Below are 26,787 nucleotides of genomic sequence, written 5' to 3'. Positions count from 1 at the left end.
ATAATTAGTCCAACAATGTCCTTCTTCCATTTACATAACCCAAACTAGAGTGTGTCTACCAAAGAGACCAAATGAACATTTAAATTGTAAGCCTGCGGGCAGGGAGTGTCTTGTTTGTTGTTTTTATTAATATTTTGTAATTCTGGGAGCCTTTTCGGCTGAAGAGTGGGGTAAAAATGGCTTTAAATAATTAAATAAATAAAAAACAGTAGCACTGAGAAACTAGGGAGATAATATTTCATCCTCTCAGATATTCTGTAACAAACTTGAAAGTTGTCATACTTAAATAAAAAAGCTTCATACTCCATCATGAACCTGCAGAGTTGGAATTCATATTCAGATTTGGCATTATTAAACAGACTTGGTTTCAGTAGCAGCTGGTAGAGTGGTGTGGGGCAGTGCTGTTCATCTGGTTTCCCTATTCATTTATCTCCCACCCTTCCTTCCAGCAGGAGCCCAACGTGGAGGTTGCTGACAGAGAGGAGAAGAGATGAGGCAGTGGCAAGGTCGGTGCAGTGCAGATGCAACAGGAACTGTCAGATTGGCTCCATTGCTGTGCCTTCTTGGCCCTTCCCTCTCCCTCCCGATTACCGGCAGCAACCTCCAATGTTGTTGGGAAGAACTGACCATAATACTTCATGCATCTGATGAAATCAGCTCTAGCCTATAAAAGCTTATGCCAAAATATATTTATTAAAGCCCAACTCTGTGCCAGCAGTGATGTTTTAAAGCATACTGTGTCACGGAGATTCTTGATTTCATTCCATAGCTACTTTTTGGTCTATGTGGATTCGAATAAGGCAAGGGTGAAGGCCCTGTGGCCCTCCAGAGGTTGTTGTACTGCAACCTGTCACAAATATTTGCTGCCTTGGGCTCCTACTTGGAGGAAGGGTGGGATATAAATAATAAATAAATAAATAATGCCCCCTTTCTGGGAAAGGTGATTGAGAGGATTGTGACACAACAGCCCACGTCTGTGTTAGAATTGCTTCTTAATTTTTTTTATATGTTTTTAACCCTTTTTAAAAAGATGTTTTTAAAGCTTTTTTAAAAAAATGTTTTTAATGTTGTTTTGTTTTAATGTATCTTAAGGTCTGTTTTTACAATATTTTAAATTAGCGTTTGTTTGCCACCCTGGGCTCCTGTTGGGAGGAAGGGTGGGATATAAATCAAATAATAAATAAAATAAATAAATGACAATTGCAAGTACTCTTGGATGAAACCAATAATCTTGACCCATTCCAATTGGCGTTCAGGCCGGTTGTCGGCTGAATTAGCCATGGTCAACCTGATGGATGACCTTTATCGAGAGAAGGTCAGAGGGAGGGAGTGTGACCCTTTTATTCTTACTTGATCTCTTAGCAGCTTTTGCTACCATTGACCATGGTATCCTTCTGAACCAGCTCTGTGAGATGGGTATTGGGAGCATTGTTTTTCAGTGGTTCAAGTCCTACCTCCAGAAGTTTGCAGAGAATAGCATTGGATGATTATCCCTCAGCCCCCTGGTAGTTGTGCTATGGGGTGCCACAGGATACTGTTCTGTCCCTAATGCTATTTAACACGTACATGAAGCCATTGGGAGCACTCATTAGGAGATTTGGGGCGCAGTGTCAGCAGTATGCTGATAATATCCAGCTCTACTTCTCTGTAACATCTGCGTGCAAACCCTGGACTGGTGCCCAGACTCAGTGGTGGGCTGGATGAGGGCCAATAAACTGAGTCTGAATCCTAGCAAGATGGAGGAGCTGTGGGTGGGTGGTTCCCAAGTCTGGATAATTGGTCAATTACCTGCTCTAGATGGGATTGTAGTCCCCCTGAAGGAGCAGGCTCATAGTCTGGGGGTACTTCTGGATCCCTCTCTGTTGCTAGAGGCCTCAGTGACCTTGGCGGCTACAAGTGCTTTTTACCAGCTTTGGTGGGTAAGACAGCTATGGCTGTTTCTGGATCAGGATAGCTTGACCACTACATAAGAACATAAGAAGAGCCTGCTGGATCAGGCCAGTGGCCCATCTAGTCCAGCATCCTGTTCTCACAGTGGCCAACCAGGTGCCTGGGGGAAGCCCGCAAGCAGGACCCGAGTGCAAGAACACTCTCCCCTCCTGAGGCTTCCAGCAACTGGTTTTCAGAAGCATGCTGCCTCTGACTAGTGTGGCAGAGCACAGCCATCACAGCTAGTAGCCATTGATAGCCCTGTCCTCCATGAATTTGTCTAATCTTCTTTTAAAGCCATCCAAGCTGGTGGCCATTACTGCATCTTGTGGGAGCAAATTCCATAGTTTAACTATGCGCTGAGTAAAGAAGTACTTCCTTTTGTCTGTCCTGAATCTTCCAACATTCAGCTTCTTTGAATGTCCACGAGTTCTAGTATTATGAGAGAGGGAGAAGAACTTTTCTCTATCCACTTTCTCAATGCCATGCATAATTTTATACACTTCTATCATGTCTCCTCTGACCCGCCTTTTCTCTAAACTAAAAAGCCCCAAATGCTGCAACCTTTCCTCGTAAGGGAGTCGCTCCATCCCCTTGATCATTCTGGTTGCCCTCTTCTGAACCTTTTCCAACTCTATAATATCCTTTTTGAGATGAGCGACCAGAACTGTACACAGTATTCCAAATGCGGCCGCACCATAGATTTATACAACGGCATTATGATATCGGCTGTTTTATTTTCAATACCTTTCCTAATTATCGCTAGCATGGAATTTGCCTTTTTCACAGCTGCCGCACACTGGGTCGACATTTTCATCGTGCTGTCCACTACAACCCCGAGGTCTCTCTCCTGGTTGGTCACTGCCAGTTCAGACCCCATGAGCGTATATGTGAAATTCAGATTTTTTGCTCCAATATGCATAATTTTACACTTGTTTATATTGAATTGCATTTGCCATTTTTCTGCCCATTCACTCAGTTTGGAGAGGTCTTTTTGGAGCTCTTCGCAATCCCTTTTTGTTTTAACAACCCTGAACAATTTAGTGTCGTCAGCAAACTTGGCCACTTCACTGCTCACTCCTAATTCTAGGTCATTAATGAACAAGTTGAAAAGTACAGGTCCCAATACCGATCCTTGAGGGACTCCACTTTCTACAGCCCTCCATTGGGAGAACTGTCCGTTTATTCCTACTCTCTGCTTTCTGCTTCTTAACCAATTCCTTATCCACAAGAGGACCTCTCCTCTTATTCCATGACTGCTAAGCTTCCTCAGAAGCCTTTGGTGAGGTACCTTGTCAAACGCTTTTTGAAAGTCTAAGTACACTATGTCCACTGGATCACCTCTATCTATATGCTTGTAGACACTCTCAAAGAATTCTAATAGGTTACTGAGACAGGACTTTCCCTTGCAGAAGCCATGCTGGCTCTGCTTCAGCAAGGCTTGTTCTTCTAGGTGCTTAGTTAATCTAGCTTTAATCATACTTTCTACCAGTTTTCCAGGGACAGAAGTTAAGCTAACTGGCCTGTAATTTCCGGGATCCCCTCTGGATCCCTTTTTGAAGATTGGCATTACATTTGCCACTTTCTAGTCCTCAGGCACGGAGGAGGACCCAAGGGACAAGTTACATATTTTAGTTAGCAGATCAGCAATTTCACATTTGAGTTCTTTGAGAACTCTCGGGTGGATGCCATCCGGGCCCGGTGATTTGTCAGTTTTTATATTGTCCATTAAGCCTAGAACTTCCTCTCTCGTTACCACTATTTGTCTCAGTTCCTCAGAATCCCTTCCTGCAAATGTTAGTTCAGGTTCAGGGATCTGCCCTATATCTTCCACTGTGAAGACAGATGCAAAGAATTCATTTAGCTTCTCTGCAATCTCCTTATCGTTCTTTAGTACACCTTTGACTCCCTTATCATCCAAGGGTCCAATCGTCTCCCTAGATGGTCTCCTGCTTTGAATGTATTTATAGAATTTTTTGTTGTTGGTTTTTATGTTCTTAGCAATGTGCTCCTCAAATTCTTTTTTAGCATCCCTTATTGTCCGTGTGCTGTTGCCCGTGTGCTGTTAACCTCCAAATTGGATTACAGCAAAGCACTCTGTGTGGGACTTCCCTTAAAGGCTGCCCCAGAAGCTTCAGCTAGTGTAAAATGCAGCAGCTCAACTGCTCACTGGGGTGGAATATTACCATCACACTATGCTGCTGCCTAAAGAATTGTACTGGCTGCCAATTAGGCTAGGTTCGAGGTGCTGTTATTGGCATACAAGCCCTTTAGAGCTTGGGACCAGGATACCTAAAATATCACCTCATCCCCTACACTCCCAACAAATTACTGCATTCTGCAGAAGAGGGCAACAATTTTCATCAGCCCCAACCAGTGTGGCCAATAGTCAGTGATCACGAGACCTGTAGTCCAGCAGTATCTGGAGGGTCACGTTTCCCATCCCAGAAATAAGGAATTACTACTATATGGCTCTCACAAGCTTACTCAAGAAAAGTTGTCCTTTATCCAGTTATCCCCAATATGTGTCTGGCCTAATATTACTTTAAGCATCCAAAGACGCAGCTTCTATAACCTTTCTTGCTCACAATCCTATACACCAGGGATGGAGAATCTTTTTCAACCCAAGGGCTATATTCCCCCATGGGGTACCTTCCAAGGGCCACATTCCAGTGGTGGGCATGGGCAGAAGCAAAAATGGGCAGACAAATTGATGTGACTCTCATTTGTAGATGATGTTACAACTACACAAAAATCAGAGGTTTCTGTATCCACATCCAAGCAAACAAGAAGCATTATCACAGTTCAAGGCAGGCCCAGCACCAGCAGGTGGCCAGGTGGGACATTGGGCTGCTGGAGGCCCCTGCCTAGACCTACAGGCTGGAGCTGGAGCTCCATGATCTGCAATGGTGTCAGGTCTCAGAGCGTGATTTCCAGCTGCAAATCACTGCCTGCCCTGCAACCCTATGCTGATTGTGAATCACTGCTGTGAGGGCCTTGCCTAGATCTACAGAGTGGGGCTGGGAAGGTAGAGCTCCATGATCCACAACGGCACCCAATGCAGATCATGGAGCAGGTGCTCCACCTTCCAAACAACACACCCGTGTAGCCAGCATCGGCTTCCACATCGTCATGTCAGCATGTATGCATGCAGCATGCTGACATCATGATGCAGGAGCGGGGCAGCCGCGGGGGGTGGTTGGTGCCTGAGGGCCCACCCTGACCTGGCAGTGGCCCTGGTTCAAGGACCCATTCTTAACAAAAGTACTCAAATAACATGCAGAGGAGTGTCAGTGAGAGATGTGATATCAGGAAGAGGCATAGCCTAATGAGAATCCTGAGGGCCAGAGAGAGACTTGGAGGGCCATTTTTGCCCTTGAGCCTGATGTTCCTCATTCCTGAAATATACACTTTTTGGACCAGCAGGCACATTTTGAATTTTGAGAAAATGCTGCAGGCACCAGTTACAAATAGCTGCCATGGAGAGCATGGCATAACACAACATGGGAAGTCCTGGGTTCCTGCTGGGAGGAAGGGCGGGATATAAATCAAATAATAAATCAATCAGTCAGTCAGTCAGCTATGGCCTGCTGGACCTGACTGTGGAGATCACACAATTTTGATTTCTCCGTAGCATACCCACACAATGATGTTCTTGCTGTCTAATAATAATAGGGAGCATTCCCCAGTGCTAGAAAAAATATACAAGGTGGCCACACCACCCTCACTTTCTCATGTACAAACACACAGACCACAGACATACATGCATCTCTCTCACACACTCTCTCATGCACACACATACTTCATATATACACCTCTCCCTTTTTCTCACAGACCACATATACATGCAGACCACATATTCATCTCTCTCTCTCTCTCTCTCTCTCTCTCTCTCTGTCTCTCACTCACACACACACACCATGTACATCTCTCCCTCTCTCTCCCAAGTGCATCTATCTGTCTGTCACACACAGGTGCCTGCCCATGAAAGGGTAGAGCAGGCTATTTTATCACCAAAAAAGAGAGAAAAGAACGGTGTTTGTACATTTTGCTTCAGATCTCAAGTTCTAAAAATGCTAGAAACTTACTCTTAAAAAAATGGGAATCTGAGGTTTATGATTAATTCCAGGGGCACAAACGATGGCCTTCATGGGCACCATGGCGCCCATAGGCACTGGAATGGCAATCCCTGCCCTCACTAAGGATACAATCCTATACACAGTTGGGAACAAGTCCGTTTGAGCATAGTGGACATGTTTAGGGTTGCTGTGCATGGCTACAATTCTAAACATGCTTATTAGCAAGTAAAGGTGTAACCATATGCACATTTTCCTGTGAGTAAATAAAGGGTCCTTGAATCAATGACTGTGTATGCCAGGATATACCATAAATAAGCCCAATGGAATTAGTCATATTATTTTGCTTCAGCAACAGGTTGTTTTCAAAACAAACCCATACTACCTTTCTCTTGTTTCTGTTTTTTTCCTCCTAAAGTTGCAGTCCTATGCACATTGATTTGGAAGTGAGATCACTGAATGCAGGGGCTTCTTTCAATTGAGCATATATGATCAGACCACTAGGTTCCTGTCAACATGAACTTAAACATAAGCAACACAATCCTATGTGTGTGCTCAGAAGTATAGATGTGCTAGAATTCATCCCAATTTTGATTTGGTACTGAATTTTGCATTAATTCTCTTATTCTCTGTCAGTGCAGATCAGATTTCTATGCAGCTATTTTCAAAAATGACTTTTTAAAAAATAAATTCACCTCTAAAATACTGATATTAAGAACAATAATTTTATTTATATTTCCTTTCAAACTATCAATATCTCCTTTAACATTATTGATATTTCCTTTAAAATATTGATATTAATATTTTTTGTGAGGGAAAAAACAGACTGGTAGAAGCAGTGGACAAAAAAAGATCTTTAATTGATACTGGCCTGTTAGGCCGACAGAGTGCTTTTCAACTGGCACTGGCCAATGGATTCCATTCCATGAGAAGTAAATCGCACTGCACTCAGTGGAGTTTATGGCACATAAGCCTTAAAATATTCCTTCTGTATCTTATGTATAATTTTGCATTGTCCACAGTAAAATGCTGGCATGTTTTCAACTCTCCTCCAAGTTTCTTCATTTAACTGCCATTCTCTGTGATGGATACTAGTTAGCTCCTACAGGGTTTTCAGGCTCATGATGGAGCAGCAGACCCAGAAAGTTCACTGCTACTATTATCAATCATTGGTGGGAAGCAATTTTTTTTTTTACACTGCTTCATGTGTGCTCACCTAACTCTGTTCATTTTGCTATCCTTTGACCATATATTTGAGAACTAATGAAATTCCTATGATTTATACAGTGTATGCTTGAACATGCTCTAAAGCACAGCAACATTAAAATGATCTCTGGCCCAATCTTGATGCCGTAAAACTAGCTGTCTGGAAAACCTATGTAGTCACAAATTGAAAATACAGTCTTGCATTGCATCAAATAGGGCTAGTCACCATGTTTTTCTTATTACCTAATTAATCAGTGGCCAACTTTACTTCTGGAGGAGTGATAATTTCTGTTTGCTAATTATTTTTGTTGTTATGTGCCCTCATGAAAATGGAAATGGACTGCCTTCAAGTCGATCCCGACTTATGGCTACCCTGTGAATAGGGATTTCATGGTAAGCGGTATTCAGAGGGGGTTTACCATTGCCTCCCTCTGAGGCTAGTCCTCCCTATCTGGCTAGGGCCTGCTCAGCTTGCCACAGCTGCACAAGCCAGCCCCTTCCTTGTCCGCAACTGCCAGCTGGGGGGCAACTGGGCTCCTTGGGACTATGCAGCTTGCCCATGGCTGCACATGCCTTCATAGGTAGTGCTAAATATCTCTTGATTATGTCTCAATTTAACAAAATAGACAAAGTCAAATTAAGCATGTAAACCTGTGCCTCTATGCATGTACATTGGATTGCAACCTAAAAACCCCACCCTATGCTCCAGGTGGTTCTTACTTGTGTACATCATACTCTTATTACATTAGTAAGGGTTAGAGTTTGTCTATTTTTTGAGGTACTTTCAGTGACACCTTAATTGGGCCAACAATCAGCAACATTAGCGGTATCTCTCTCCATCTAGCAGCTTTATTAACTGTAGTTTAGTTCTCACTGAGGTGATGATAAACCTTATCTGGGTTGTACCACTTTGGCTTGTAGATGGGACCCTATCTCATACAAAACATTACCTCAGTATCGAAAACTAGATGGCAGTGGAAATAGTTCTAGCCTAGCCTTTTTCTTGACATTTAATTTTCTATGTGTAGGAATTTATTTATTTAGGAAGGGTACTTAGCCAGATGGTAAAGTAACCTAGGTATCACTGCTTTTATTATGTAGAAAACTAATACTGACTTTATTTAAAAAAAATGTTCTGCAAAGACAAACTGACTTTGACAATAAACTGTTATATGGGGTGTATGTATTTTTACACCTCCAGTGTATGTGTGCATGTGGAGTCTTTCCAACAATCCTGTAAGATAGAGTTGCTGACTGGACACCAAGGCAGCTCACAGTAAGAAATAAATCCCTTTAAAATCCACTAACCATAAAAAGAAGTATAAACACTTGCAAAACAACTTAAAGTGGCATGATTCTGAATTTTGGGTTGCATGAGTGAAGTTCCTTATTACTTGAGGTTGTGGTTCTGTGCATTATTCCCTGTTTGAGTAAGCCCCATTGAATACATTGGGACTTGCTTCTGAGTAAACAAACATAGGATTGCAATATAAATATCTTTACAGGTTGTGTAAATAATAAACATCTTTGACAGTTATGCTTACATAAATATTTCTTCATACTATGTCCCAGTGACTATCTGATTTCACATGATGGTTGTACATTATTACTTCCTCTACATTTTAAGAGTGCCCTTGTTCCTTGGGGTGGTCATGGTTCCCCTCTGTTGTTTTCATCCTGAGGGGCAGATTAGGCTGAGAGATGGTAAGTAGCCCATGGCCACCCACTAAACTTTATAGCTCACTTCCATTTTAAAAAAATAATTAAAATGATTTACATGAAGACAAAGTTTATTAAGTAGATCCACACAACACGTTTAAAGCGCATCCAACTCACATTTAAAGCACATGACTTCCCCTAAAGAATCCTAGGAAGTGTAGTTTCCCCCTCAGTTATACTTCCCACCACCCATAACAAACTACAATTTCCATGATTCTGTGATTCACATGCTTCAAGTGTGTGTTGACTATGCTTTAAATGAATGGTGTGGATCTGCCCTAGGTATGATGTGCATTAATTAAAGAATTGAGAAGAATAATTTTAAAATGTACTTTTTTTAAAACAGGGGAAGGGTTGTAGCTCAGTGGTAGGGCATATGCTTTGCATGCAAAGGTCCAAAATTCAATTTCTGGAAAAGACTATTGCCTGGAATCCTGGACAGCCAATACTAGTCCATGTCATCAGTACTGAGCTAGATGCTACCAAATGGCATGAGTCAGAATAAGACAGATTCCTTTGTTCCTAAAAATGAAAAGAGACCCAAGGGCCACAGTGACTCCAAAATTTATTTATGTATTTTATTTTTAAAAATTACATACTGCTTTATTATAAAAAATCTCAAAGGAGTTTACAGAAGGAATTAAAGCAATAAATTTATTGGCAAAAAGACAGGTATTTAGAAGTATTCAAAATAGGAAAGCCAACAAAAACAGATAAAAAACATAATAGCTTCTACATGCCTGGGTAGGCTTGCCTAAACAAAAATGTTTTAAGCAAGTGCTGAAAAGAGTACAATGAAAGTGTCTGCCTAATGTCAATAGGCAGAGAATTCCAAAGTGTAGGTGCAGCCACACTAAAGCCCCAATTGCTTACAAGAGCAGAACAAGTACTATGTGGCACCCATAACATGGAAAGCACACCTTGAACTTGGCCTGGTAGCAAATCAGCAACCAGTGCAGATTTCAGAACAGAGGTATTATGTGCTGATAGGATCTCACTCATGTCAGCAATCGTGTCACAGCGTTCTGCACTAACTGCAGCCCCCGGGTCAGGTTGTGCTGCATGGTAATTTCTGTGACCTTAGATGACTGGCTGCCAGGTTTTTTTAGTTTGGTTTTTGGATAGGAATCCTGACTGGTTGTGGGATGCTGAGTTTTCTGCCTTACTCATAGGAATCTTGTTGTGGTTGGTACGACATCATATTTAGGAAATCACTGTCTTTTGTTGTTGTTTTTCTATTTGCAGACCATTTACCTTTAACCTCACTCCCTTACATCCATAGAAGCAACAGTGGTTTCATGTGCTCAGCTCAACCCCCTTAAACCTACTCATGATGCACCCTGTTGGCTGCATGATGGTTTGTTTCTTGCCCAATAGTGGTAAAATGATTCACATACTGGGAAGTGTGGCTGCAATTGTTGTTGTTGTTCCCAAGCTGCTGCCTATGAAGCTAGACCAAACCATGTGTGTTTTCTCTCTGTCAGTTATTACTCATTGGAATTGGGTTGGCTGTCAAAGTGAGTTTATAGCAGCCCACAGGGTAGACACAAAAGGGTAGAGAATCTTCTCTGCTCATTTTCAGACCTCTTTCTGAAGTGAAGAGTCAAATCTGTGAAGAAGTTTGGAGCAGCCATGTTAAAAGGGAGGGGCAAGACATTCCAGGCAGGGGGTTGCCAACCCTGCTTGGATATGGATATCTTTGCAGAGGATCCCGAGTCAAGCTGTACCAACAGCACAATCCAAACCATTTATCTACTCAGAAGTAAGTCCTATTGAATTCTGTGAGGTTTAGTCCCTTAGTAAGCTTGCTTAGAATTGCAGCCTTTAGGGCATTCATCTTTACTCCCAAGTACTCCCATCTAACATCTCCACAATGCTAGACTTTCTTCCTACAATGGCCTTCTGGTGACTGTCCTGCCCTGAGGGTACTTAAACTCTTCTTGCCAGAAGCAAGTAGGCTAGATTAAATCTTCCCTACCAAGGCTCCATCTTTTAGCTAAGACTTCTGTCTTAATTTCCAATCAGAGAAATGTTTTTGTTTGAATTGTGTGCTCGAAGCAACTGTGGTTGATGTTGAATGTATCATGTTTAATATCACTAGGGGCCGCCCCTGTGACATCTCTAGGGCCCGCCCCTGAACACTCAGGGTTTAGGATGCTTGTGACCTGGCAACCTTAGACAAAGCAAATGTAGAAGTATAGTTTAGAAGTTTTTTTGGGGGGGTTGCTTTCCTCTTCTATAAAAGCCTTTAGACCACTCCCAATTCTGAATTAAAAATTACAACTAGTGTGGATTTATATATTGTGGCTTTTCATTTTTGTGTTTAGTGATTTCAGCTATAAGTATGTTGTCCAACACAGGAAGTTATGTGCTCACCTCACTTTCAGCAAGATATAAACTTCTAGCTTTCTGAAAATGTAGCAGCCTTAAATTAACTGGGATATCGGATCTGTTAGAAAACAGATGAAGGGATCCCCTTACAAAGAGGCACATAAAACAGGCTGGTGGTGACTATTACTATATCCCCTGAAAATCTGGGTGTGATAGGTGACAGTAGTATCTGCAAGAGTAATGTTCATATTAGATTAGATTTCTTAAGTACTCAAAATGGATTACATTTTTTTAAAGTAAAATATACAAATGACTAACTTCAATTTCACTACAAACCCTCCCCTCTACTAGAGTTTTCTTTCAACTTTAGAAGAGACTTGCTTATAGGTGCTCACCTTATCCAGCTTCTCATTGCTTCACTCAGGAACGCTCCCATACTCTTTACCAGAGCTTCTGTCCCACTCTCTGACCACAGCTTTTCCTAATAATATAGCTGTCTAAACTTCTCCCTGCTTATTAAAATATATCCTCAACTAAAGCTAAATTAAAATATAAATCAAGGCGGGGAACCTGTGGCTCTCCAACTGTTGTGGGGCTCCAATTTCCATCAGTCCCAGCCAGAGCTTGGAAAAGTTACTTTTTTGAACTACAGCTTCCATCAGCCTAATCCAGTGGCCATGTTGCCTAGGGCTGATGGGAGTTGTAGTTCAAAAAAGTAACTTTTCCAAGCTCTGGTCCCAGCCAGTATGACCAATAGTCAGGGATAATGGAAGTAGCTCTTCAGCAGCAAACTGCACACCAATTGTCACTCTTAGTGCTGCAACACAGGGCAGAGAGGAATGATGTAGACTCCAGTTCCCAGATGGTACTAGATAAACCACACCTGGCCCTGCAGATAAGTTTTCGTCCTTGTAAGTTTTGCTAATCAAGGCAAGTATCAGCTTTGGCATGGCAGCGCTACGGGACAGGGTTAAATCCTCCACATCACAAGTCCCCCTGAAGCTGCTTTTTGTAAGGGGCAAGGATGTCAGGAGTTCCATTCACAGAACTACCATGTCATATCGAATTTGCCTGTAAGGTCTCAAAAGTTCTGTTACCCAAGAGGCAATCACAACTGAAAAACAATGATTTGCCTAATTGTATGTACACAGTGTGAATCTCCCCAACCCCAGCTCTTGACACACCCATACAGGACTTCAGATTTTACACATCTATTGCCTAAAATTTAAAAGACAAAAATAGTAATTTTTGGCTGCTTTTCCTACACTGAATATAAAATCATGGCTTTTTAATAAATGACTATAGCAAGTCTAAAAAACAGTAGTAAGTGTAAAATAGGTTTGTCAACTGATTAAAAAAGAGAAAAGTCTGGCCTGATCTTGATCCTTTAATGGCAGCTTGATGTGCAATAAATGTGCACCCTAAGATTTTCACAGTATTGAGATAAACATTCTCCCATACAGCTTCAGAGAGTGCTTCAGGTATTGGTAAGTCTACTCTGAAAGTTACCGAACAGTGTCCTTATAGATCCGTCTCTTAGTTTAGTGCTTTTGTTATTGATACATCGTCTTCTGAAAGCAATTATCTGTTTACTGTTCATTGTCCAAAGCCTGCCCATTAGTCTCAATGAAGTATTATTGCATACACTTTTTTGTGAATATGTACTTCTGTTGCAAGGTTATTTACACTGCAAGAACTTCCATCTAAATCCCACCTACCTTAAACTATATGTGTGCACCCTGCCACATGGCAATCAGTAACCACTAGCCCTATGTACACATTTATTTAGTTCAGGGTCAGGGAGCCAGTGGTTGTCCAGATGTTATCAGGCTACTACTCCCAGTATCCCTGGCCACTGGCCATGCTTGCTAGGGGTGATGAGTAGGAATTCAGGAACATCTGGAGAGCCACAGACTCTGTCCCAATTTAGTTAGGTAGGTATTTATAAAAAAACTATGTCCCACCTTTTCTTAATAGAACTCAAGGCAGCTAATAACGTTAAAACAATAACAATGAAAGCAGAAGAATAAAAATATTAAGAGTACAAACAGCCCTTTAAAACTATACAATGCAATACTGTACTCAGTGGGGCTTTGATTTCAGTGGGGCTTACTCCTAGTCCAGGTACATGAGCTCACATACCTGAGAGTAAACCTCATTTAACTTTGTGGGATTTACATGTATTATGTAAATTTTTACATTTATATCTCACCCTCCTTCTGTCATGGAACCCAAACTAATGTACTTAGAGCTCCCAGAATGTCTCTAACTGAGACACTGGCCAGACTCAGACCCACTTCAGCAAGGTGGTAGCCTCCTGTGCTTTCAGCCCATACTCTAAACAATGTATAAAACAGCATAGTCAATCAGTTTTTTGCAAGTTAGAAACAATTCAGTGAGAAACTCACGGCCCAAAAGTCTTCCTAAAAATAGAGCAACAGGTGGTGATTAAAAATCTGATTTTGTAAAATGGATCATATTGTTTCAGATTGCAAGTAAGGAATCTTTTTTTTTTAATGTTCACTTATATATATATCACTATTTCAAAAATTCCCTGCAAGTAGAAAATTAGCAGAGCATAGAAAGAAACTAGACTAAAACATGCCCTTTTTCTTTTCTTTTTTTTACTGGTGGGTAGGGTTTTTTAAAATGATTTTAAGTGGATCGGGAAGCATTAAAAAATAGACTCATCTGCCATCTGAAATGGAATTGTCCAGAATAATAGCATCTTAGTACATCAGCTCAATAAATAAATTCTGGGTACTGTGCAGTGTGACTACCCCACAGCTAGAGGCATCAGGACTGGAGGAGGAGACAGAGTGGACAGGGTATGTCCTGCTGCCTGCTTGGCTCTAGTCCAAACAAGGTCAGCTCCGACAGGTGGCGTGAATGGAATTTCCAGCTGGGCTGTGTGTGGTCTTTAAGAATGGCAGCCACCACACTATACACCGTTATGACAGCTCCACAACTTCATCTGGAGGAGAGGGAGAGAACCCCCTAAAATAGAGAAGGGAAAGCCCTAAGGAGAAAACCTGTAGAGCCACTGCTCATGGGGAGAGCTAGTTTTACAAAAGATTTCCTCCCTGAGGAAGGGGGCGATGTAACCATGGCACTAAACAGCTGCATGAGCTCACAGGTTAGAAAGGCAATCTTCTGAATAACAAGGAGGGAGGAATGCTGAAAGGGGAGTGGAGGGGGTGGCACCCATCCAATAAGATTGTTCCACTTGCAAGAATGGAGGAGGAAGAGAACTGGTATCCAAGTGTGGTGCAGATGCTATTTCCAATGATGGATGGTCGACTGTGCATGAGCAACCACTGTGTAGCCCCTCACCAAATAAATCAATACCCCCTCCCCTCAACCATCCTAGAAGCTGGAAGTAAACCCCTTTGTAAGTATCTCATTAATGTGTGCTGCACTGTTAACTCCCACCAGAGGTCACTCAAACTGTAGGTTTAATTAAAATCTAAAGCTGTGATTCAGTTTGTTCCTTTGCTAATATTTTACTTTCCTACTGATTCATATATTTCCTACAAATTTATTTTGTATCGTCAGTTCAGTTTTGAATCAGTAAATAAACTGTGTAGTACAGTAGCATCCTGTACACTCACTGTATATATGCAATGAGATTTCTGTGATTTTTTTCACCCTTTTTAAACTGGAAACACCCCCATCCAGGGGTGTAGCCATCTGGGATCTCAGGGTCTTAGACCCCTTCATGTTTCTGAGAGCAGAATCCCAGCCAGGTCCCTATGTTTCCAACATCCTGAAAGCCAATCGGCATGAAAGCTGGCTGGAGCCTATGGGTGTTAGCCACTGAGAAGACACTAACATGCTTCCTTGGAGTCAATCCGAGTGAAAGGAGGCGAGTCAGCCACTGGAAAGACTCTTCTTAGTAGCTAACATATTTCCCTTTTATGCTGATTGGCTCCTAGGCAAGTTGCTATTGTGGGAGAAGGTGCATGCAGGAAGGACTGAGGACTGTAGAGATGCTGGCAGAAAGCAAGCTAGTGAGGGGGCATGGTGTGATATTTTATTTATTTCCCACCCTTCCTCCCAGCAGGAGCCCAGGGTGGCATTTATTATGAAGGGACCCTGCTCTTCTGAATTTGCCACTGCACTACTGCCACATTATGTTATGTCATATGACAGATGGGGTTTGCTACACTCACATTTTCAAGGTACATTTGTGTAAACTATATTCTGTCTGCCTGATGTGCCACTAGGGTTGAGGAGTGTGATGTTCCTGTATTAATGTAAATATGGTAAGTGCTGTTTGTATAGGAGATACATGGTAAGTGGAATGAAAGAGGAGAGGGGAGTGAATGGGCAGTAGAATGCTGGATGATTGGCTGAGTGTTTAGAATGGCTGAGAGTATAAATGGAAGGATGACAGTTGAATCTGGGTGGACGGTGATCGTGAGTGGGTTGTTTTGGTGGGTTTTTGAGAGGAGATTGGGTGGAGAGTTGGTGGATGTGAGGAGAGTGTGGAGTTCGGATTAATACTAAGACTAGTACCTCAGGAATAGATGAAACCATATGCTTAAGTGCCTTTATAAAGAAATCTTGTTATCTCTGTTATTTAATAAATATATTTGGTTTACCAAAGGCCTGATCCTTGGCTGGGGTTTCACAGACCAGAAGGGAGGGTAAGGTAAACACCAAGGCTGAAGGGAAACAAATGGTGGCAGCGGTGAAGGGGAGAATATAACACCACAAGTATTCAGAGCAAACCAGAATTATCTGCATGGATACAAAGTGAGTGGGACAGCTTAAGCACTCAGTCACAGAGGTAACCTGATAGAGAGACTCAGGCAGAGTCTCTGGGAATACTGGTTATAGGACGTGACTGGTGCTGCTGTCTAGCAGGGGGATCTGTTGAGATCTGTGCTAGAGCAGGGAGAGAAACCATAAAAAAGGACAGTCCGGACTGGTGGAGTCCCTGGTGGTGCCTAGTGACAGGCAGTAACCACGAGCAGGTAGGAACCTGACAGGGAGAGCCAGGGAAGGGCGTCACAAGGAGCATCTTTTCACCATTCTGCAGAGTTCACAGACCCAAGGGAAATAACTCATTACAGATCAAACACCATAAATGGAACATTTTATCTCACTTCAAACACATATGTTTTCAGTGGATTAAATTCACCTAGACAACTGAAAGTTATCAAGCATTGCATAATCAAGAGCTGAAAAATGATGTCAAGTGAAGTTCATGCATGTATAAATTGTATTTTCTTTTGCCTTACTTGGAATAGCTGCTAGTAGTTTATACAGTAAAAGCATTTTCAGAAGAACAAGATATCTGGCTTCTTTTTGCTGATGTTACAGAAAATTTGGTCAAGAAAGTCCCCGGTCATCAAAATCTTTGTAGACTGAAGATAATAAAATAATCAATGTATACAGCAAAGAGTATTCTAAGACGTTAAAGACAGAGGCTGCAATCCAATACATGTCTACTCAGAAGTAAGCTCCATTGGGTTCAATGGGACCTATTCCCAGGTAAGTGTGTACTGGATTGCAGCCTAAAACATTAATTATGGTATAAACTTTGGTAGACTCAAGCCCATTTTGTCAGATGCTTAAAGTAAAATATAAGGCTGCAATCCCATACACACTTACCTAGGAGGAAGTTCCATTGAACCCAATTGATCTTTCTTCTGAGGAGACATATATCGGATTCACAGCTTCAGTTGGCAGGTATATAAAAAAATTGTAAGGTGGAAGTTGAATGGCAATGGGAATCATCACAGTCAGTGACCATTAGATGTAAAATGTATGTTAAATAGGCACAGCTTTTACAGTAGCAGGGCTGGTGATCATTTATAGTGCAGTCCTAATCGTGTCTACTCACTTGTAAGTGCTTCTGAAATCAATGTGGCTTACTTACTCCCAGGAATTTAGTGGGTTTAGGGTTGCAGCCTTACTCAACACTGATGAGATTGTTGTGTTAACACCTGTAGTGGGACAGGGAACCATTCCCAAGAAACACTTATAGATTGCACAGATATCCTAGCACTGATGATTAACATGCAATGTTAAGTGAAGGTGCCCCAAGACTGTTGTTTTTATTGCAAGAGGCTAGTACAGCTACCCACCTAGAAATTAATATAGGATTCCTCAGCTCCTGGTCATGTGCTTTCTGACTGTTTTTCATCCCCTCTCAGACTCTAACCCACACTTTTTCCTCATTGGATTATCCTTTTTCAACACTCTTTCCTTTGCTAGTTGCATTCTGAAGCCCTTGCCTCCGTCTTGCATAGGTTCCTGTATCTTCTCTTTACCCAGGTGCTGTTGCAGAGATGGGAAACCTTTTTTAGCCTGAGGGCCCCACACTCTTCTACGTAATCTTTTGAGGGCCACATGTCAGTCCTGGACAGCACTGGAAGAAAAGTAGGTAGGTAGAGCAACAAAAAAAATTTCAATTTACCTTTGCATAGTAGGCCAGTTTGACACAGACATCTCTGTCATGCATCCTGACAAGAGGCATTGTCAGAATTTGAGAACACATTCCAACCAGACAAAAAGACTCTGTGAAGCAGGGCCAGTGAGGGGTTTGGCTTGGGGAGAGTTCCAAGGGCCAGATACAGAGACCCTGGGCTTTAGGTTTCTCTATCCCCACCATACTGCATGCTCCTCTGTAACATTAGTGTATTTATTTCTTTGATTTATATCATGCCCTTCCTCCCAGTAGGAGCCCAGGGTGCCTAACAAAAGCACTAAAAACACTTTAAAACACCATACGAACAGACTTTAAAATATATTAAAACACAACATCTGTAAAAACATTTTTTAAAGCTTTAAAAACATCTTTAAAACAAGAAAAGCTTTAAAAACATCTTTAAAACAAGAAAAGCTTTAAAAACATATTAAAAAGCCATTCTAACACAGATGCAGACTGGGATAAGGTATCCTGGTCCCAGTGCATGGGCAATAGTGGTCAGGCTATCCCAGTCCAGAAACGGCTGCCACTGTTTTACCAGCCAAAGCTGGTAAAAAGCACTCCTAGCCACTGAGGTCACCTGGACCTCTAGCAACAAAGATAGATCCAGGAGCACCCCAGACTACTGACCTGCACTTTCAGAAGGAGTACAACCCCATCCAAAGCAGGCAACTGACCAATTATCCGAACTCGGGAACCACCAACCCACAGTGCCTCTATCTTGTTAGGATTCAGACTCAGTTTATTGGCCCTCATCCAGCCCACCACCAAATCCAGATAGGGGTCCAGGGCTTGCACGATCTCTCCAAATTCAGATGTTACAGAGAAATAGAGCTGAATATCATCAGTGTACTGGTGACACCTCGCCCCAAGTCTCTTGATGACCATTTCTAAAGGCTTCATATAGATGTTAAACAGCATGGGGGACAAGATGGTACCCTGCGGCATTCCACAGCACAACTGGCAGGGGGCTGAAAGACAATCACCCAATGCTGTTTTCTGAAAATGACCTTGGAGATAGGACTGGAACCACTGTAAAACAGTGCCTCCAATACCCATCTCAGCAAGTTGGCCCAGAAGGATGCTTTCATGAACCCATGCCATAAACCTGACATGCAGTTCAGTCCCAGGACTCAACTCCCAAACCCAGGGTAATTGATCTTGGCAATTGTTTCCCTTATCAGGGCTCAGCAAGCTAACAACAACCCTGCAAGGTAAGTAGGCTGTCACTATCCCTTAAGCTGGTCAACCACTCTGGGCCAAGGGGAAACCCAAAGTACCAGAAATATGCCTGCCAAGGATTCCAAGAGACAAGATCCAGACGAGTACTCCTTGTCCTGGAGCTTTAGGCAAATAACCAAATATATAGTAGCCTGTGTTTAAGTAGCCAAGGTATCAGATTCAGAGCCACACTACTCCTGCAATGAACACACTGTCAGCTCTTCACTGAGACAGCAGTGTCGGTGGGGGTGCAGGCAGGGCTGGAGATTCCTTGGTAATTGCCAGGCTGTAATTCCTCAGCCGGCAGCTTGGCTATAAATCTGCCAGGCTAGCAAGGAGAAAGCAAGATAAGGGCAGAGGCCATTCAAAGCTTACGTGCCAAGCCAGAAATCCAGAAGAGACGTCAGTGAAGGTCCAGGTCTAGTTTGCCCAGAGATCAGTCTAAGTCAAGGTTCAGGGGATAGGAAGACACACAGTGGTCACGCCTGATGTTGTAATCAGCAACAAGCTGAACCCAAGGTTTCACTTTTAAGGAGCAGGTTTGTCAGCAGGTGTGAGCCATCAGCATTTTGGCCTTAAGTGGACAGGCCTGCCCCTCTTCTGCCTGACCTTCTGTTGTCTACATTCTGCAGGTGAGGGGGGAGTATCCTGTTCACTGTCTGCGTCTGGCTGAAGGGCTTCAGCTGTGTCTGGGGTGCTCTACAGCTGAAGAGGAGAAGGAGCTGGGTTCTCAGGAGTTTCCTCCGTTTCTCCTTCTGGGTCTGCTGCTTCTGGGTCTGCTGCTGTTACTCCCGAGTCATCCTCATCTGATGAGTCCTCTGACGGGGCCATGACACACACACAGGTAAATAAGAAGTAGCCTTATTAAATTTAAGTGCACAAAAATAGCAAAATGGTTCCTTAAAGCCCACACCCAGAGTGCAAGGTAAAATACAGAGAGTTCAGTCACAAAACAAAATAACAAATCCAGGTAACATAATATATACTTACAAAGATGTAGCTGTTGTATAATTGCATGGATTCACAGCTCCTTAGAGATGCATCACCTGGGTGGTAGATGGAAACTGGAACCCCACACAGGTCATCACCTATAGGCAAGATAGAACCCAGGAAAACAACAGCTAAACTCTCAATCCTAGTCTTATAGAAAAACTCTTAGCAACAGTCAAGAATTAATTAGCCAACCAGGGGGCTTTCTCATGATGCAATGCACTCTAGTTTTTGTGCCTAACAGTCACATCCTCCCTAAAGCTTCCCAGGCCTGTGACCTTGATGGTACCAGTCTCTTGCTGATAAGCAGGTGTTCTTGCTCAGGCTTCACTAATTAGCTTCAGCTGTGAAATGAAACTGCAAAATCATTGCTCTCACAAGATGAAATCCCCACAATTCTTTGCCACAGAGCTATTTTAAATTCAAGATTTCTTGACAGATACTAAGGTCAATGGTATCAAAAGCGGCAGAGAGATCAAGTAAGAATAACAGGATCACACTTCCCCGGTACTTCTCCTGATTAAGGTCATCCATCAGGACGACCAAGGCTAATTCAGTCCCATAACCAGGCCTGAACCTAGACTGAAATGGGTCAAGATAATCTGTTTCTCAGCCAATCACTGTTAGAAGCTTCATTGCCACCAGTACCACCATCAAATCCCTTAGTGCATTTTAATATAGAAGGGAGGATCAATGCACAGAAAGAAGTTTCCAAACACAGATCTGTCATACTGTCTGTATGTGCTAAAAGTTGTGGCGGGAGGTGTACCTGAATCCAACCCCAGTTACATATATGGTAGTAGCCCTGATCTATAGCAGCAGGTTGTGTGCTTGCTGCTGGAACTGCCCTGTGTTACTCATTTATCTGTTCGGCAGAGGGTGACATGACTGAATATACCACATTCAACCTCACTTGCTGTTCATCTGTGCTCAGTTGCAAGGGCTCCTTCTAGAAGTGCTAGTGTGTTTACGCACATGATTCTGTATTATTCTGTCCAATCTGAATTATTCTGTCAAATCCATTAAAAGTTAATAGGGCATGAGAGTAGATTCAAATGTTTAGAAAACACACATTCAATTGCCATCATGCGGCTTGTTCCACTTTGCAATGCATTTGCAACAGCACCTGTTTCTTCAGTGTCATGAACACTATACAGTATAAACTGGAAAGCAGGGCTGTGGAGTCGGAGTTGGAAGCAATTTTGGGTGGAGTTGGAGTCGGAGTCAGTAGAAATGTACTGACTCCGACTTCAAATTAAATTTTGATTGACAAATTTTTTAAAATATAAATTCAAAATGTCAAAGAAGCTTCCCATGAAGTCAGCTGTAGTTGAGCATTTCACCATAACTCAAGATGGAAAACATTTTGTGTGTCAGTATATGACACAGGACCCAGATGAAGACAAATGCTGTGATGCCAAGATCCGTGCATATTCAGGCAGTGGTAACAATGCTGCTATGATAGCTTCCAATTTAAAAAGCCATTTACAGCCCTTTCCAGGGCTGTGGAGTTGGAAGCAATTTTGGGTGGAGTTGGAGTCGGAGTCAGACAGTAGAAAAATAGAGTCTGAGTCGAAGGTTTGGCGTACCGACTCCGTAGCCCTGCTGGAAAGTTCAGCCAGGGAAAGACAACTCCAATATTGCCCTGACAGGGAGGGGTGATGCAGGAAGCTGCCATGTTACCAGTTTCTCCCATGTGATTCGGAGCTTCTACCATTCTCAGAGCAGTGCAGGAAGGACACAAGGCACTAAACTTACATCAGAAGGAGATTAGGCCTTCTCCAACACATGCTAGCTTTCCCCCATGGGGAAAGCTAGCATGATTTGGAAGAGCACGTGTTTATTATTAATATGCAACTTAATTACCAAAGTCTCAAATCAGTGTACATAATTTTTTAAAAAGCATGCACTGGATAAAATAAATTAAAATTGATCATAAAAAAACAAAGATGGGGATGGAATTGCCTGTCTGCATTCTGACTGACACACACACTTCAATATGATATGCTACTGCCTACCCTGAGCATATAATTAGACAAAAAAAATCTTATAACACCTTAAAGGTTAACAAACTTAGGACACAACATTTCATGGACTAGAGTCCATTTCATTAGAGGCATAAAGTTCTATCCTATGTTGGTAGGTATATTTTCTGACTATATTTTATTCCTTTTTCTGACAATTATGGTCTCCCAAATAGGCTTAGATCAATTAAAGGATTTCAAATGAAAAAAGGTAAGACACACAAGGAAAGGGGAGTAGAAGGAAAAGGTCAAGGAGGCTAATTCTTCAAGGCTGGGACATGTGTACATGTTTACAGAACATGTGTATGCATGTGTTTGTACATATACACATGGGTGTAGAGAAAAAATAATTGTAAAAGGTGGGTTTAGTCGGCAATGAAAACGGAATGCAAAAAATACAGTCTGTGATAATTCAGGCAACTTACAAGCTAAACACAGCGACCATCACAACAGCAGTAACTAGTGAAAATACAATAATCTTAGGATGGCAGAGAGTGAATTAACAACTGTAGTCGGGCAAATATCAAGCTAAACAGGCACGCTTTGCCCCCACCCAGTCGCAGCTCCGAAGCACTCCGAAGGGCAGGCGACGCCAACTGGCACATTTGGAAAGAATCGCGTAGTGCATGGTAAAACCACACAAATGAGCAAACTGACACGGGAACCAGGGAAGATTCCTGAAATCTCAGCGCAACTTCTGAGGGCAGCATCGACTTTTGGGATTATGTGGTTTATAGCCTTGCAGACCTTCTTTCCCCCGGAGCCTTGCTGGGTCCCCTCTCTCGTTCCGTCACCTTGGCAACTTATCCCCTGACGTCCATCATAGGAACGTCACCAGCATAGAGTTTTCCTCCTCCCCTTGAGCAACTCGTGAGAAGCTGTCTTCAATCAGCACGAAGCTGAGGGGCGGGCACAGCTGGTTGCCGAGGAAACGAGGCTAGTGTCCACCGACCCCTATATTTTCTTCCTCTTCCTCGCCTGCTGTCCCTTTTTGAGCTATCATCGTGGAGGGTGTGTGGGAGTCTAGCGGCGCACGCCAGCGCCTCACTACGGGCAGGTAGGGAGCAGGCTGGCTAAAAGCAAGCAGAGCCAAGAGGGATTGTTGTGAAGAGAAAAAATATATAAAATGTATAAAAGCAGCTGCAGGCTATCACTAGACGAAATTCTCCAAAATATTGGGAAGGGGAGGGGAAAGTCGGCTTTCTGCTGGCTCTTCTTGAATAGAAAAGAAGCTGAGGAGTAAAATACTTAATTATCGTTCCGTTTATATTTGGAGCGGCCCGTACACACCACAGAGCAAAGCAAGTGGGGGAGAAACGAGTAGGTGGGTTCTGCCGGGGCACTGTTTTCTGGCACCAAGTAGTCCTTTTATCCTACTTGTTTGCTGTTGGCTACCTTTCACTTTTGGCTTTAATCCCGTATTCTTACTTATTTATTTATGGTCCTAATTCCAAATGTTCATGCTTTTCTCCCATACGTCTATGTGTTCATCTGTTGCTTCCTTTCTCTTTGGTTAAGGAGAAATAAGAACATTTTCTGGCAAGCATTTCTAAATAACTTACTGCCCCTAATCCAGCAAGTGAGGGTGTAGTGTTTAACCTTTTTGTGGTTAGGATACTTTACAGTCTAAAGCTGCTTCTTGTTCGTGATTTGGGCATACATGGGAAATATTCATTATAAATAAATATTTCAGGTAGTAAAAGAGACAAAACTGTTTTGATATATATTTGTGTGCATGTGGGCTTTCTGATAGTATGCAATCACTTAAAAACTTGTTGCATTTAGATTTGATGAAAATGTGACCACTTTTTAGTAAAAGTAGTGTTGAAATACCCTACTTTGCACATGTCTGCAATATTCAGAGGTGTAGCTGTGTTAGGCTGTGGCAGAAAAAAGTCTTACATTGATTGTGGTATATGTTTTTTAGACTAGAGTCCACTTCATCAGGTGTAGGTTCTAATCCATGAGAATGTGTACAACAATAAGTCAATTGGTCTTTAGGATGCCACAACTACAACATTTATTAGTTGCAATGGAAGAGATGCTGAACGATAAATAACAACAATACAATAAGATAAGCCTTAAAATGGTCCATGGTACATTCGAGTAGGTTTAAAGTATGAGATATATTGTAAACCAAATGTTAAAAGGAAAAGTCAAGCAACCATTCACTACCCCCACCCCAGCTGCATGATGAAATTTGTGCATGATGAAGTTTGTGTGAAGTGATCTCTATGGAATTGGATTTTCTTAAGGACACAAACATAGTGACATGAAAATCCTACTTTTGAAAAAAAAGCTGCAAAATACCTTGCTTGCTAAATGACAACATTAGAATTATCAATGTACTGGACCCCTTTAAGGAACCCATTTGTCTACTAATGGTATCTGCACAGAGTGTCAGTTTGATTTCATGGAGAATTAAATTGCAAAATGTATCAATGTGTGATCAATGAGATCAGAAAAATAAATTAGAAAGTGAAATAAGTATGTGAGATTAAGGATTCATGTACATAATCCAAAATGTGAATGATTACTTGTGTAGAGATACACACTTACACAGGACCTGGTTGCTCCCTACTCCATCCCACCCCACCCACTGCATTCCCATACTTCCACAAGTACTTTGAAACTGACAGCAGGGTGGGGGAACAACTACTTGATAGTTTATTTAACAAGTGTCTCAGAAATGTAGATGACCAACAACCCAAACTTTTAAGCAGCACATCAACTGGTAATCCATTGTAGGACTTCTCCTTTTAGAGTTTGAACTGATGTACATGCAAAGCAGAACTGCATGATTCTAGGAAAACCTATACTGCACTGGGCTGCAGCTGAGGTCCCAATTAAAAAAAAAAAACCAAAAAATCCTTGCAGACAGAAACCTGGCACACCAGAGGAACATTCTTGTGGAACCCATTGCCAACCTTTATATAAGATTAACTAAGGATGAAGCTTTTTGTGTTATCCAGCAATTGTCCTGTGAGTCTTCCTGCTGCATTTGGAAATGATGTCAGATCCCAGTTATATTCAGTTGCCCTTCAAGTGTTTGTTTCTCAGTTTTACTGAATCTTCTTGAGAGAAGCACCAGCAGAACAGTATTTTTATCAGAAGGTATAATGCTTTCCAGCAAGATTTTTGGCGTATCCTTTGGTTGGTTCTTGACGTTTGCTTTAGCTACAGAAGCTCTTGCATAACCAACATTGATATAATTTGTGCATACTGAATCTAATACAGTATTTTAGTTAGATAAATCAAGAGAATAGACTGAATACCCACTGAGAGTTTATACAGGAGCTCTTATATTCCTATATTCATATCATTATTCATTTTAGTTAATTAGAATATACTGCACTCTCCAAAACATCAGGGTGGTGCATCGTCCTAGTGTCTTTGAAAATATTTATGTGAAGCTCATCTTTCTCTCAGTTATTGTTTAAACCAACCTTTCCCAAGGCCTCCAGGTTGTTTGGACTTCCAACTCCCATCAGCCCTGACTAGGACAGTTGTGCCTCATGTCCGGCTTCATGGCTTCTGCCTAATTTTTGACCTTCCCCCCCCCTTCACCCCTTGTTTTGTGTAGCATCTTGCTTGATTAAGAGACCTGGAGAACTCAAAAGCTTCCTATGATTTTGGTTGGTCTCATAACAGTTTCACTTAATGGTGTATTGAGATAAAGTGTCTGTTAGCTTTATACGGCTTTAGAGTCTTTTTAGTTCCTTGTATAAAGTGCTAAAATTGTTAACAGTGGCACCACTTTCTTCACCATCAGATTCTAAAGTTCTCCTTGCCCTGTCAAGCTCCAGAGACTTCCTTGACACTCCGCACTCCCCCACCCTAGCCACAGGCCGATCATCATTTTTATACTTGTGAGGTCTGCCTAGTACCGATGGTCTGCTGCTACTTAACAGTTAACATGTTAAGTAGATTAAACAAAACTCAGTAAGTAGACTTATGATTTAGGGAGTCTCTGTACGTGGCTTCTGAAAACGGGACTTTATTTGATCATAAGATATAAAAAACTTGTATGAAGGCTTGAAATTCATGTAAAACATTATGAAGAAAGTTGGACTGGTATGTTTTCAAGCCTGAAACCAGGGTTTGATTCTGTTGAGTGTTTTGTGTCCTCATTGCTTTTTTGTATCATTGGGGTCTATAGGGGTTAACATCATGTAGAACCAAAGACTCAAAGCAAGGGTTTCTGGGCTATGTGCTTGACACAGGCTCCATCACCATGATGACATTAATCACAAAATTAAGTACCGTAGTTACTTCAGCATTACAGTGGATTGGATTTGTGTGTATATCTCTGTTGAAGACTACAGGGATTAGAATCATAGAATCATAGAGTTGGAAGGGGCCTTGTAGGCCATCGAGTCCAACCCCCTGCTCGCAGCAGGAAATCCACAGCTAGAGCATCTCCCGCAGATAGCTGTCCAGCCTCTGCTTGAAGACATCCAGCAAAGGGGATCCCACCACCTCCCTAGGCAGTCGGTTCCATTGCCGAACTGCCCTTACTGTCAAGAAGTTCCTTCTAATGTCCAATCTGAATCTACGCTCCTGCAACTTAAAACCATTAGACCTAGTCCTACCCTCTGGGGCAGCAGTGAACAAATCTGTACCCTCCGCTATGTGACAGCCCTTCAGGTACTTAAAGAGTGCAATCATGTCGCCCCTCAGCCTTCTCTTCACCAGACTGAACATGCCAAGTTCCTTCAACCTTTCATTTGAAAGGTGCTCTACATTAAGATCTAATCATGAATTTCATGTTATGAGTTTGATACTACTTGATTACATTTGTTTTAAATGAATGACAAGATCTAATTTCATAGATTGGAAAAATTGTTACTGT

The 26,787-nt window shown here is 42.1% G+C and overlaps 1 protein-coding gene across 9 annotated transcripts in view; it reads left to right on the top strand.

Moving 5' to 3' along the window:
* Positions 1–26,787, top strand: part of WDR17 (WD repeat domain 17) — a 114,318-nt gene that overhangs the window by 2,427 nt on the left and 85,104 nt on the right. For 6 of the 9 annotated variants that reach the window (XM_061583655.1, XM_061583656.1, XM_061583657.1 and 3 more), the window contains exons 1-2: positions 17,553–17,655; positions 19,554–19,765. In XM_061583655.1, coding sequence (XP_061439639.1) covers positions 19,751–19,765 — 15 coding nt within the window. In that variant the 5' untranslated portion in view covers positions 17,553–17,655; positions 19,554–19,750. Of the gene's footprint in view, positions 1–17,552; positions 17,656–19,553; positions 19,766–22,549; positions 22,993–23,029; positions 23,260–26,787 lie in introns of those variants that run through there. The other 3 variants (XM_061583651.1, XM_061583652.1, XM_061583653.1) reach the window with 3 other exon arrangements.

This window comes from Rhineura floridana, chromosome 9, assembly GCF_030035675.1.
Source record: "Rhineura floridana isolate rRhiFlo1 chromosome 9, rRhiFlo1.hap2, whole genome shotgun sequence".
Lineage (NCBI taxonomy): Eukaryota > Metazoa > Chordata > Lepidosauria > Squamata > Rhineuridae > Rhineura > Rhineura floridana.
The sequence above is the reverse complement of the archived record's forward strand: the minus strand, read 5'-3'. Positions and strand labels throughout refer to the sequence as shown.